Raw genomic sequence first — 11,169 nt, forward strand, 5'->3', positions numbered from 1 at the left:
TTGGCCCCTTCCCGCCACCCGGCAAGGGGCAAAGTGAGACTATAGCGCATGTATTAACTTTACTTGCTGTCTCGGAAATCTAGTCAGCTGAGCAATTAAATTAAATAAATGGCGTAATTATCTTTGACATTGTTGTGGAATTAATTAAAGATAAATTATATTATCATGGGTAGCTTTCGACAAGGTTTTGGACGTCTTTCTCGCACTCTTAATTGGTATCCGAAGCATATGAATTCGGGTAAGTGATACTTTTTTTTAATTTTAAAAGGTTTAATTGTCAATAATTTACATTTAATTGCTGATTTAGTACTTTAACTGAATAAATAACCTTCTTTTTGGTTTAGGGATGAAACAAATGCAAGCAAAGCTTCGTTCTGTAGACTGTATTTTAGAATTACACGATGCCAGAATCCCATTTTCCGGAAGGAATCCAAACTTTGCACAATCTCTTGTCGGTGATAAGCCACATATTTTAGTACTGAATAAAGTCGACCTGATTCCACGTGAGACTGCTCGTGCCATCGCGGCGTCGCCACTTATCACCTCCTCAACGCCACATATTGTGTTCACGAATGCTAAAAATGATCAGGATTCGGGAATCAAGAAGGTTAGTTGAGTTAATTAATAATTAAGAAGATTAATATGAACAATTAAATTAATTAGTGAATATCTCATCATCCAGATAACACCTCTAATGCGGAAACTAATCGAAGAATCGGATCGTTACCATCGCACGAATACGACTGAGTTTCACGCCATGATTATCGGTGTGCCGAACGTGGGGAAATCATCGCTTATCAATATTCTCAGAGCTAGGAATATGAAGAAAGGTTCGTCCACTCGACCAGTCGATTAACTTTAATGACGTTAATTAACTGCGCTAATTAATTATGGGTTAGGATAAATATTTATTTATTTGCGTAAACAACTTTGTTTCTTTGTCAGGTCGTTCCCTGAAAGTCGGACCATCCGCCGGAGTTACGAAATGTGTCCATGAAAAAGTGAAAGTTTCCGAAAATCCTACAATCTTCCTTTTCGATACGCCTGGAATTCTAACCCCTAAAATTGATGGGGATGAGACCGGACTGAAATTGGCAGTTTGTGGTTAGTAGGATTAAACTGTAGATTGATTTTTATGATAATTATTATAATCATATAGTTAATCATGTTACTAATTAAGTTCCCTGCACTCTAATTTCAATTAATTGTGGTATTAATTAATGTTATTTAACCAGGAAACCTGCCTGACCACGACGTTGGAGAGATGTTAATTGCGGACTACATTCTTTACGTTCTTAACAGCCGGAAGAATACTCGCTACGTGACCTGGATGGGGTTGGACGGACCTTGCGACTGCATCACGACAACCCTTACGAAAGCCTGCATTCATTTGAATATTATGTATACCGTCAAAGACTTCAATGCATCAGGTGGGTTATCATTCGCCACATTAAATCCATATTTTAAATATTTATCTAAATACTATGTCAAAATATAGTATTCTAATCTCCGCTTCTTCCCAGGGTTTAGTTTTCTATAGCTGTTACACCCACAAAAAGACGAGAATCTACGTGGAGAAGGCAGCAGTCATATGAAAATGCAGGTTTTACGAAGAAATTAACGTTTTAGAGCTGGAAAAATACTTGATTTTCACGATTTTCTAAAAATAAAGTATTTTAACAGCGATAAAAAGTTAATTTCTTCATTCAACCTGCATTTTCGTCTAACTATTGTCTTCTCCATGTTCATCTTCGTCTTTTTATGGGTGTAACACCCCTGGAAATCCAAACCATTGGAAAAACAGAGATCAAGATACTCTATTTTCACATCATGCAATTTACCATGCAATTTACATCACTTTTTCCTCTTTCTCTTTTTACAGGTGGCCTCATTAAAAAACCCAACTTTGACATCATGGCTAAAATGTTTATCGAAAAGTTCAGAGCTGGCGACTTTGGCAAAATTATTCTCGACGAGATCGACCACACCGGAGTACACGATTCCCATGAAAAGATGCACCTTCACCCCAACGAAACTTGGATGAGCAGTAGTAGTTCTACGGGCTGAAAAATAAACGACACTTAGCTAATCATCCTAACAAGAAGAATTAATTAACACCATTAAGTTACGTATAATCATGAATTCTTATGAATCATCGTTCGTTATCATGAGAATTTATGTATTGTCATCATCATCATCACTTCCATGAAATAAAGACACGGTTATAATTTTACATGACAGTTCAGTTAATCTTTATTCGTCTCATCATCCTTCTCGCTAAATATGGATTGTCATCAAAAAAATTGCAAATTCGCAAATTTCTATTGGCATTTACCTATTCAGCATCAAGTGAGAGTCTCTCACAACCTAAACTCAGCCAGCTGCTGACAGTGTTGTTGACCAACCCCAAAAAAACTCTCACTACATACTTTACTTTATTTACTTTTTACACTCTTAAATAATTATAGAATTAATTAATTAACTATAATTTTACTGCCCCCTCTTTCACAGGAGGGTTGTCCCTGCTGCCTAAAGGACCACTGGGGGTGGGGGGTTGGTCAATAGTACTTGTCAGTTTGCAGTTGTTCTTCTGTTTCTTTTTGGTGCTGGTGCTGTTGACTTGTTGACCTTTTTGAGGATGACGACGACATAGTGCAAGAATGTCGGGCAATTTTGCAGTGGCATTTGCAGTACAACCCAAACGACGTGGGGGTCGTGGGGGTGGAGGTGAAGGGGGTGGCCCCAATCCGACTGATCTCTCAAGTTTCTTCGAATGTCCGGTTTGCTTCGATTACGTAAGACGTTGGGCAACATTATTTAATCATTTTCTCAGTTTTAGGATTATGTGTAGTTTCATTTTTTGTAAAATTGCGACTTTTACTTTATTTTTAACTCATTTTTGTATTGTTTTTTAAGAGGATAATAGTTTTAGGATTGGTTTTCTTGTTAATTAATGACTGTTTTCCTTATTTTTGCAGGTTTTACCCCCCATTTTCCAATGTCAAGGGGGGCACCTGGTTTGCAGTATGTGTCGCCCTAAACTTAGCTCGTGCCCGTCATGTCGAGGCCCGTTGGGTGAGAGGAGTAGCAAAATTTGACCTTATCTATCATCCATATTTGAGTTTCTGATTTGATATCATATTTGATTATCTATTGGGCGCAGGAAACATTCGTAACTTGGCGATGGAGAAGGTCGCATCGACGGTATTCTTTCCCTGTAAGTACGCCTCGAACGGGTGTCCCGCCCTTCACCTGCACCCCGATAAGGGAGAACATGAAGATAAGCTGTGTGAATTTCGACCCTACGTTTGTCCCTGTCCTGGAGCGCAGTGCAAATGGAGCGGATCTCTCGATGGCGTGGTAAGTATTTTGTAACTGTTTACTTACTGTTATTACCGATATTAGTTGATATTGTTGATATTAATTGATATAATATTATATTTATTAGATGCCGCATTTATTATTGAGTCATAAGTCAATCACCACCTTGCAAGGTAGCCATTTATGTAATTAATCAGTAATTAACTACCGTGTTAAAATTAAACCTTACGACAGATGTGTATTTTCATTTGATGAGGCACGATGCAAAAGTATTGTAAATATTTTTATGATTTTAGACGAAAAACCAAATTAGACTACAAAAACTTCATGAAAAAGAAAAATTTTTAAATGCCAGAAAAATCACATTTGTTAATATTTCTTAGTTTTTCTAAATAAGTTCAAAAATAAGTCAGTATTTCGCCTATTTCTCAAACCTTAGGCATCTAAAGTTTATAATAATTATGATGATTCTCGACAAAAAAATATAAAAACAATACAAAAATCGTACAGAAATTGTACAAAAAATGCAACTTTGAAAATGAAAATATGCCCTAAAATTCATATTTTCTTTACCACAGGCGAGGACATCGTATTTCTGGCGACGGACATAAATCTCCCCGGTGCTGTGGACTGGGTCATGATGCAATCCTGCTTCGGCCAACATTTCATGCTCGTCCTGGAAAAGCAAGAACGACCCGATGGCCACATCGCTTTCTTCGCCATCGTCCAACTCATCGGCAGTCGCAAACAGGCGGATAAATTCGCCTACCGTTTGGAATTGACTGGACAGCGGCGCCGAATGACGTGGGAAGCGACGACACGATCGATTCATGAAGGAATCTCCTCCGCCATTGCTAAATCCGATTGTCTCGTCTTCGACAGCGGAGTGGGGGGTCACTTCTCTGAGAGTGGCAATCTTGGGATTAACGTGACAATTTCCATGGTAGGTCAATATATGTGTCCACAATATCCACCATATTAACGTAGGACTGAATTAGTCTTCACTAAAATCGTCAAAATCAACACATTTGTAATCATTTCTCGGGTCTGGGAATTTATTTTAAATTTCTGAACGACAAATTTGTAGGAAGTGAGTTTATTGATAGAATGGTGATGAGTTTTTTTTACGCCAGTTTCGTTGAGTTCCAATATTTCCATAAACTTGAAATCTTCTTCAAAAAGTGTCAAAATCTGAAGTGTATACATATTTTTAAAAACTTGGCAACTCTCCCTGCTCTACAAATTCGTCGCCCAGATTTTCAAAATAAATTCCCGAAGCCTAGAAATAAGTACAAATGTGCGGATTTCGACAATTCTCTCTAATTTTGATTCATTAACTCTTTCACAGTTGACGAAATTGAAAAAGCAGACGTCATTCCTGGCCGAGACGGTCCCTTGTGGAGGTGGTGGTCAAGGTCAAGGACAAGGCCCTGGTCAAAATCAAGGTCAATGTAGTGGCGGACATCCTTCCACGTCATCCTCTGCTATGGATTGAGTGACCACGACAAGAACAGAACAGAACAGAACACAAGTCAACTTTATTATTGTTACGTATTTAGATTAGTTATGTATTAGTTGTACAAATCTCATCAATCTCTCGACACCGGTGTGAATGGTGGCGTTGTGGAACCGTGTGTGGTGGGGGGTACCATGTCCCCACAGAAAGGATAATTCCCTATCCTTCCCCCCCCACAATCTTACCGCCCCCACGGTTTCACACGCCCCTCAATAATCAATCAATTAACAACACGAGTCAAACCTTTTTGTGATCCATAACCCAAGTTTTTCCTCAGTTATAAATAGTTCTTAATTAATTAGTATTCAATTAATTAAATAGTTCTTAAATTAGCAGTACACGATGTCAACAAAATCAGGAAATTTGAGGCATTCCAACCCTAGCGTTCTCTCTATTTACCAAAGCAAACCAACCATTCCATTTTTTGCGGAGGGTTAGGTGATGAATATTTTTTTATACATGCAAAATTGAAATTGTACCCAATTTAAAGTTTATTTTTTATGCCGGTTAATCCACAAAGTGTGCAAAAAATATGTAGATTATTGCTATTATTTGAATCGATATGAAACCTGAATTAAAAATAGATCACAGTTAAAGTTTACTTATCAATCAATCGAGCAATCAATTTATTTATTAAATGACATCATGCATAATCATAATTAAATATTGTGTTACATTTATTTATTTATTTATTACAGATCGTATTTTTACTAATTACATATTAATTATTATTATTTATTGAATGCGATAACACAATTGGAGAAACGCCACGCGACTCAAAAATATTTAACTAGACGTATTTAGAATTATTGTTTTTATTTACTCGGTTTTTTACAATTTTGTCCACACACCTTCCACTCAACGTAGGACGGATATCGTCAAAATGAGCATATTTTTAGTAATTTTTCGGTTCTGTGAACTTATTTTAAAATTCTGGACGACAAATTTGTAGAGCAGAGAGTTCCCAATTTTTTGAAAATGTACACCAGATTTTGACACTTTTTGGCGGAGTAGATCTCAAGTTTAGGAAGCCTTCAGAAAAATTGGGATTCGTCGAAACTGGCTCAAAAAACTCAACGCCATTCCATCAATCAACTCACCGACTACAAAGTTGTCGTTCAGAATTTTAAAATAAATTTCCAGGGACGAGAAATAATTAAAAATGCGTTAATTTTCGTGGTTCGTCATCCAATCCTACATTAAGGGTGCCCCCACCCCCCACAAATTCCCCCCAGTCTATGTACACGTCATCCTCATCTTGGTCGTAATACATACTAGCCATTCCGTCCTACAAGCTAATAAATGCCCTCGTTCGTCACTACTCCCTTCATAATACTTGTCATGGTCCCCGCCCCGCCCCCTCAAAAAATGTGGCCCCCTTCACCGAGTCGATTTCTGTGTCGTCGTCGAGGACGAAGAAGAAGCGGCCACCCTGCACCCGCCGTACTGACTGGTCGCCGGTGTCGTCGTCGCCGATCGCCCACCACCACCCCGCCTCCTCTTCCTCCTCCGAGTACTCGTCACGTTCGCGGACTCGGACCCCACCGACATGGGGAGTGGATTGGAACAGTCCAGGCCAGAGCGGAAGGTGCGGATCGCGTTTTTCAAAACCTATAGGGCAAACAAATAGATACAAATTGTTATCTTGGTGTCGTCTTTGGCTCATAAAAATGCTGGCCATGCCATGCCCGATAACTTATCGGCGATAAGCTTCTTCCAGCCAGCCAGCCAGGAGATCACTTTCTCCAAAAAATAATAGGATCCCCTCCTCCTCAACTAAACAACTTTCTCCACTTTCTCTCTCCAAACCAACTACTTATCCTTACCGTCGGCGTTTGTATGTACGTATGAAAACCTCGTGGGGACAGTGACGCAAATATGGAACATGATTTCGTTTTTTGTGGATTTTCTACATACATTTCTTGCACTGGGAGGCAAGAAACGCAAGAAATGGAGAAATGGGAGGTGCAAGAAAGTGGGAGAAAGTGTGAGAAATATGACCCGCGCTGAGGATGAACTACTACAGCAGCGCGGCGTAGTTTCTTGCGCCCTGCATTTCTCCCAGGTCAAAACATTTCCCTGCAAGAAACTACTTTCTTCCACCTGATAGGCTACATGTCGCTTATCGATTCTCCTCACCTTATCTCCCGCATTCCACGCCATGACGAACGTGGCGACATTCTGATCCCCACGTTTGACCCCCATCACCAAATAGGCCGCACCGGGACGTAGCTTGGACGCGCAGCAGTTATCCTTATGGTCCAAGGTGAGCTCACGCCCCGCACTGGCGGCCCCCGTTTCGCCACGTCCCGCGGGTTTAAACCATTTTCCGCGACGCCACTCCAACTGCGACGTCCCCCCGCGGGAGAGACGCTTCAGCTTGGCTCGAAACACTGTAGAAAATCTTCATGAAATCCCCCCAAAAAATGGAAAATTTATGAATTTTCTTACCGAAATCTGCTCGGCAAAAGTGGTCCACGATGTTTTCGCAGGTGTGCGCCTGGTTACAGGACGGGCAGTCGGGCTCATCTACAGATAAGCACAACAGGATTAGCATAACTATATACTTAAATTATCCACTTCTTATCAAACTCCTTACCTAGCAGTCGTTCCGAGTTGTTCGCGGCGCCTGGTTTGATGCAAAGGTCGCCATCGGGAAACTGGTCGCAGCGGAACATGGATGGCCAAGGGTACTTGTAGGTCAACATGCGCGGCTCGCATTTCGCTTGGACGCCCTGAAGAAGAAAAAATAGCATTATTAATATTATAGACGACCTTTTCTATTAAACTTGCATTGTATTTGTTATGCTTTGTGTGGGTAGAGCCTGCATAATGAATTAATGAGAAACCCTTGAACTCATGCTAGGGTTTCTCACTATTTAGGCTCTACCCTCACAGAACATAACAAATGCAATGCAAATAATATATAACAAATGAGGCCGTCCAGCGTATGCTCTCCTCCGATTTTGAGACTCAAAATAGTGTCAATTCATGACAAATTTGAGTAGTATGAACTTTGCGAAAGACACGATCTCCCAATGGGCACGTTTGGCAGAGATGTTTGCATCCAAAGAGGAGAAAATGCCTAGTAAATTTGGTAAGTGTACAATTTGTCGACTTTAAGACGCATTTTCTCCTCTAGGGGATGCAAATATCTTGGCCAAATGTGCCCATTGGGAGATCGCGTCTTTTCCAAATTTCATACTAATCAAATTTTCTAAGAATTTACACTAATTTACTCAAAATCTGGTGGGAGACCTTGTCCTCTGACCATTGTTAGTTACTTGACCACTGTTAATTAGGCTTGGTTATCTCACCTGGCAAAGCGACTGGCACGGGTAGATGGGCCTGTCCAGGCAGATGGGGGAGAAGAGGGAGCAGAGGAACAATTGGGTGTCGGGGTGGCACTGCAGGCCCAAGAGGGGCACCCAAGACCTCGCCTGTCACAAAAAACCCAAGCCATTAGTCACTTATCTCTATGTGCATGCCCCACATTATCCTCCTCCTCCTTATCCATCCACATTATTATTATGATGATATGTAAATGTGTGCATGACGAGTGACACGCTGCAGACGGAAATAATCTCTCTCTCTCCGTGCTGGAGATGCACAATCAAAATAAATAACCAATCAATCAATCAAAGTCATCCCATTTTGCAACACAAGTCCTTCTTATCTCTCGCTCAACACCACCATCAGCACCACCATCAGTGGCCGCGGAAGCCGTATTGGGGACATTGGGGGACAATGTCTCCACGGTTGTTCGATATCCGCATCATCTCCCCATCTTATATACTATAAACCCCTCACTCCCCAACTCATACAATATTAATGCCCCCAGATGTCCCCACGGCTTCCTCGGACACTCTGTCCTGTTTCTTCTGTTAGTAAAGTCGTCCCCAGTGGCCGCGGACAGAGGGACAATGTCCCCGGGTTGTTCAATGTCCCTATTTATCATCTGTCCTTGTTATACAAACCCGTACAACCTCCCTTATCCTGCAATGTCACTGTCCCCACATGTCCCCACCTACTGTTTCCGCGGCCACTGACACGAGTCAAAAGACATGACTGACAGAGTGCATACTACAAAGTGCAGAAGTGAGTGCAGAAGATGCTAAATCTGTACCACAATTAAGAAGAAATGGCATTTTAGCTGGGCAGAAAAGTCGAGAATTATTATGATAAGAAGGCGAAGAAGAAGAAGAAGAAGAGATTAGCTCATTTTTAATCACCCAATGACGTAGATGAAACTCAATCTCAGAAGAAGTGCATCTCCCTAATTTGCATAATCTCTAAACCAGATGCATATGTACTTTTGGGATGAATTGACCTCTGACCCCGTCCATACTATGGCTGCATTTATGGTAAATTTCTGCTGGTACTTACATGGTAGTCGGCCTCCTGGAGGGAGTCGTGACCCAGGAGGTTGGGCACCATCATGTTGGAGTAGTCGAGATTCCGACACAGCGTGAAGTTCTGGGGGATGGTGAGACAGGAGAAAGCGTTCCCGTACGTCGCCCTCTCCCCCCACGAGGAACCCCCCTCCTCCGACCCGAGAAGACTCCCCGTCGGGGAAAAGTAGGCCTCCTCTCCCCCCACGAAACTTAACAACTCTCCGGTCGAAATTAGGAAGTAAATCACGGCCAAAGGTGGCATCGTCATCGTCGTCGTCGTCACAAAGACACACAAAGTTTCTGAAATTCGACACGCAGTGTGACCAGTCGTCGACACACGGAAAGTTTCTGGATGAAATTCGACCCAGTAGTCGACGCCTTATCAAACTTTCTCAATTTACCACGATTGCATGAATTTACTGCTCAATTCGTATGAATTTTTGTCCTTCTCTCGAGCCACTCAGATGATGTATGATATCGTGCTGTGTTCTGGATGAGTGTGTCTCCTGGTCGAGGGTGTGAGGGTGACTGAGCGTACATACGAGGATTTTGCCAGAGAAGACCCATTTACTCGGTGCAGCAGCAGGAGTGACTTGATGAGTGATCGATGATGGCATTTTTCTTCTTTCCCCACCAATAAATACCTCCTCTCCTCCAGCAGAAGAAGAATCATAATAATCTCTCTCCACCAGAGAGGAGTTCATATAGCATACTTTATGTACTGACTCCTGGTTTGTGGACGCGACGACGGACAACGGAGCGAAGTGGAGGAAGGAATAGACCCCCAATGGGCCTTTTCGAACAGGAAGGGGAGCCAGACCAGTGTACAGCCTGACACGAGCCAGACGGGAAGGAAAACGCCTTATCAGAGTCATCGAGATGGATGGTGTCGACTGACAATGCACATGTCAGACATGTTTCGCACGGATCTTCATGATACTAGCACTAAAATCTCAAGGAACTAAACACAAACAATAGTTAGTATGAAATTTGAGCACTTCTGCAGAATTCAAAAAGTTATGAAGGTTTTAAGTTTGCGAAAACGCGTATTTTCACCATGCGAAACTATACAGAGTTCACCTCTCTGCTGTCCGATTTTCTCCTGCGCTTCTCTTCACTAGGTCATAGGTTTGCACTCAAAATTTGATTAATTAATTTCCTAACCAAGTTCTCATCCGATTTTTTATATTTGGCTTTTACATAATTTTTTAACACTTATTAATGTTTAAAATGGATTCAACTAATTTCTTATAAGTGGAAATTATTTTTCAAAATTGGTTCAGTCAGAATAATGGATTTTTATTTCTTTCGCGTTGAGGGTCTTTAAAGATTTAAAGATAAGAGTCAAGACAAGACAAGATTTAAAGAGATATAAAGACAAAAATCTTATGACTTTGTGTGATGCTGGCCCTTATCACACAGGGAACTTGGTATGTTTGGTTTTTTATTGTCAAATAAGTTTACAAATATAAATATGCAATGTGAAAGAAATTTAAATGAAAATCGATCCTATTCTGAACAAATCCTTAAAAAATTCCACTGATAACAACTTAATTTTTATTTTAAATATTCAAAAGTGTTAAAAAATTATGTAAAAGCCAAATATAAAAAATCGGATGAGAACTTGGTTAGGAAATTAATCAATTAAATTTTGAGTGAAAACGTATGACCTAGTGAAGAGAAGCGCAGGAGAAAATGGGACAGCGGAGAGGTGAACTCTATATAGTTTCGCATGGTGAAAATGCGTGTTTTCGCAAAATTAAAACCTTCATAACTTTTTGAATTCTGCAGAAGTGCTTGAGTTTCATACTAACTATTGTTTGTGTTTAGTTCCTTGAGATTTTAGTGCTGGTTTCAAGAAGATCCGTGCGAAACATGTCTGACATGTGCATTGTGAGTGCACTCCTGGCTAAAGAATTATTATCAAGTGTCAATGAG

At 40.8% G+C, this 11,169-nt stretch overlaps 3 protein-coding genes across 3 annotated transcripts; 2 read left to right on the top strand and 1 right to left on the bottom strand.

Moving 5' to 3' along the window:
• The first annotated feature begins 44 nt into the window (after nt 1–44).
• LOC110861767 (mitochondrial GTPase 1) lies at nt 45–2,233 on the top strand. The gene is made up of 6 exons (XM_022110895.2): nt 45–238; nt 345–607; nt 683–830; nt 946–1,104; nt 1,236–1,430; nt 1,883–2,233. The coding sequence occupies exons 1-6, from the start codon at nt 166–168 to the stop codon at nt 2,065–2,067; spliced, it is 1,023 nt and encodes a 340-aa protein (XP_021966587.1). The 5' UTR covers nt 45–165; the 3' UTR covers nt 2,068–2,233.
• Nucleotides 2,234–2,370: 137 nt separating this feature from the next.
• LOC110861768 (E3 ubiquitin-protein ligase Siah1) lies at nt 2,371–5,446 on the top strand. The gene is made up of 6 exons (XM_022110896.2): nt 2,371–2,795; nt 2,979–3,075; nt 3,164–3,360; nt 3,449–3,494; nt 3,900–4,264; nt 4,670–5,446. Exons 1-6 carry the CDS (start codon nt 2,661–2,663, stop codon nt 4,814–4,816), a joined length of 987 nt encoding a protein of 328 aa, XP_021966588.1. The 5' UTR covers nt 2,371–2,660; the 3' UTR covers nt 4,817–5,446.
• Nucleotides 5,447–6,012: 566 nt separating this feature from the next.
• On the bottom strand, nt 6,013–10,080 carry LOC110861769 (secreted frizzled-related protein 5). Its single transcript, XM_022110897.2, has 6 exons — nt 9,224–10,080; nt 8,155–8,277; nt 7,437–7,572; nt 7,289–7,366; nt 6,977–7,230; nt 6,013–6,448 (listed from the first exon to the last, which is right to left on the bottom strand). The coding sequence occupies exons 1-6, from the start codon at nt 9,497–9,499 to the stop codon at nt 6,218–6,220; spliced, it is 1,098 nt and encodes a 365-aa protein (XP_021966589.1). The 5' UTR covers nt 9,500–10,080; the 3' UTR covers nt 6,013–6,217.
• Nucleotides 10,081–11,169: the final 1,089 nt, after the last annotated feature.

The sequence above is a fragment of the Folsomia candida genome, unplaced genomic scaffold (genome assembly GCF_002217175.1).
Source record: "Folsomia candida strain VU population unplaced genomic scaffold, ASM221717v1 Fcan01_Sc045, whole genome shotgun sequence".
Classification (NCBI taxonomy): domain Eukaryota; kingdom Metazoa; phylum Arthropoda; class Collembola; order Entomobryomorpha; family Isotomidae; genus Folsomia; species Folsomia candida.

Excerpts from the sequence above, each read along its gene's own strand:
- LOC110861767 (XM_022110895.2), top strand. The coding sequence starts at position 166 with ATGGGTAGCTTTCGACAAGGTTTTGGACGTCTTTCTCGCACTCTTAAT. Across the intron at positions 608-682 it reads AGGATTCGGGAATCAAGAAG|ATAACACCTCTAATGCGGAA; the intron begins GTTAGTTGAGTT and ends CTCATCATCCAG. Across the intron at positions 1,105-1,235 it reads ACTGAAATTGGCAGTTTGTG|GAAACCTGCCTGACCACGAC; the intron begins GTTAGTAGGATT and ends TTATTTAACCAG.
- LOC110861768 (XM_022110896.2), top strand. The coding sequence starts at position 2,661 with ATGTCGGGCAATTTTGCAGTGGCATTTGCAGTACAACCCAAACGACGT. Across the intron at positions 3,076-3,163 it reads GTCATGTCGAGGCCCGTTGG|GAAACATTCGTAACTTGGCG; the intron begins GTGAGAGGAGTA and ends TATTGGGCGCAG. Across the intron at positions 3,361-3,448 it reads GCGGATCTCTCGATGGCGTG|ATGCCGCATTTATTATTGAG; the intron begins GTAAGTATTTTG and ends TATATTTATTAG.
- LOC110861769 (XM_022110897.2), bottom strand. The coding sequence starts at position 9,499 with ATGACGATGCCACCTTTGGCCGTGATTTACTTCCTAATTTCGACCGGA. Across the intron at positions 8,278-9,223 it reads TCCAGGAGGCCGACTACCAT|GCGAGGTCTTGGGTGCCCCT; the intron begins GTAAGTACCAGC and ends TTTTTGTGACAG. Across the intron at positions 7,573-8,154 it reads CGTGCCAGTCGCTTTGCCAG|GGCGTCCAAGCGAAATGCGA; the intron begins GTGAGATAACCA and ends TTTCTTCTTCAG.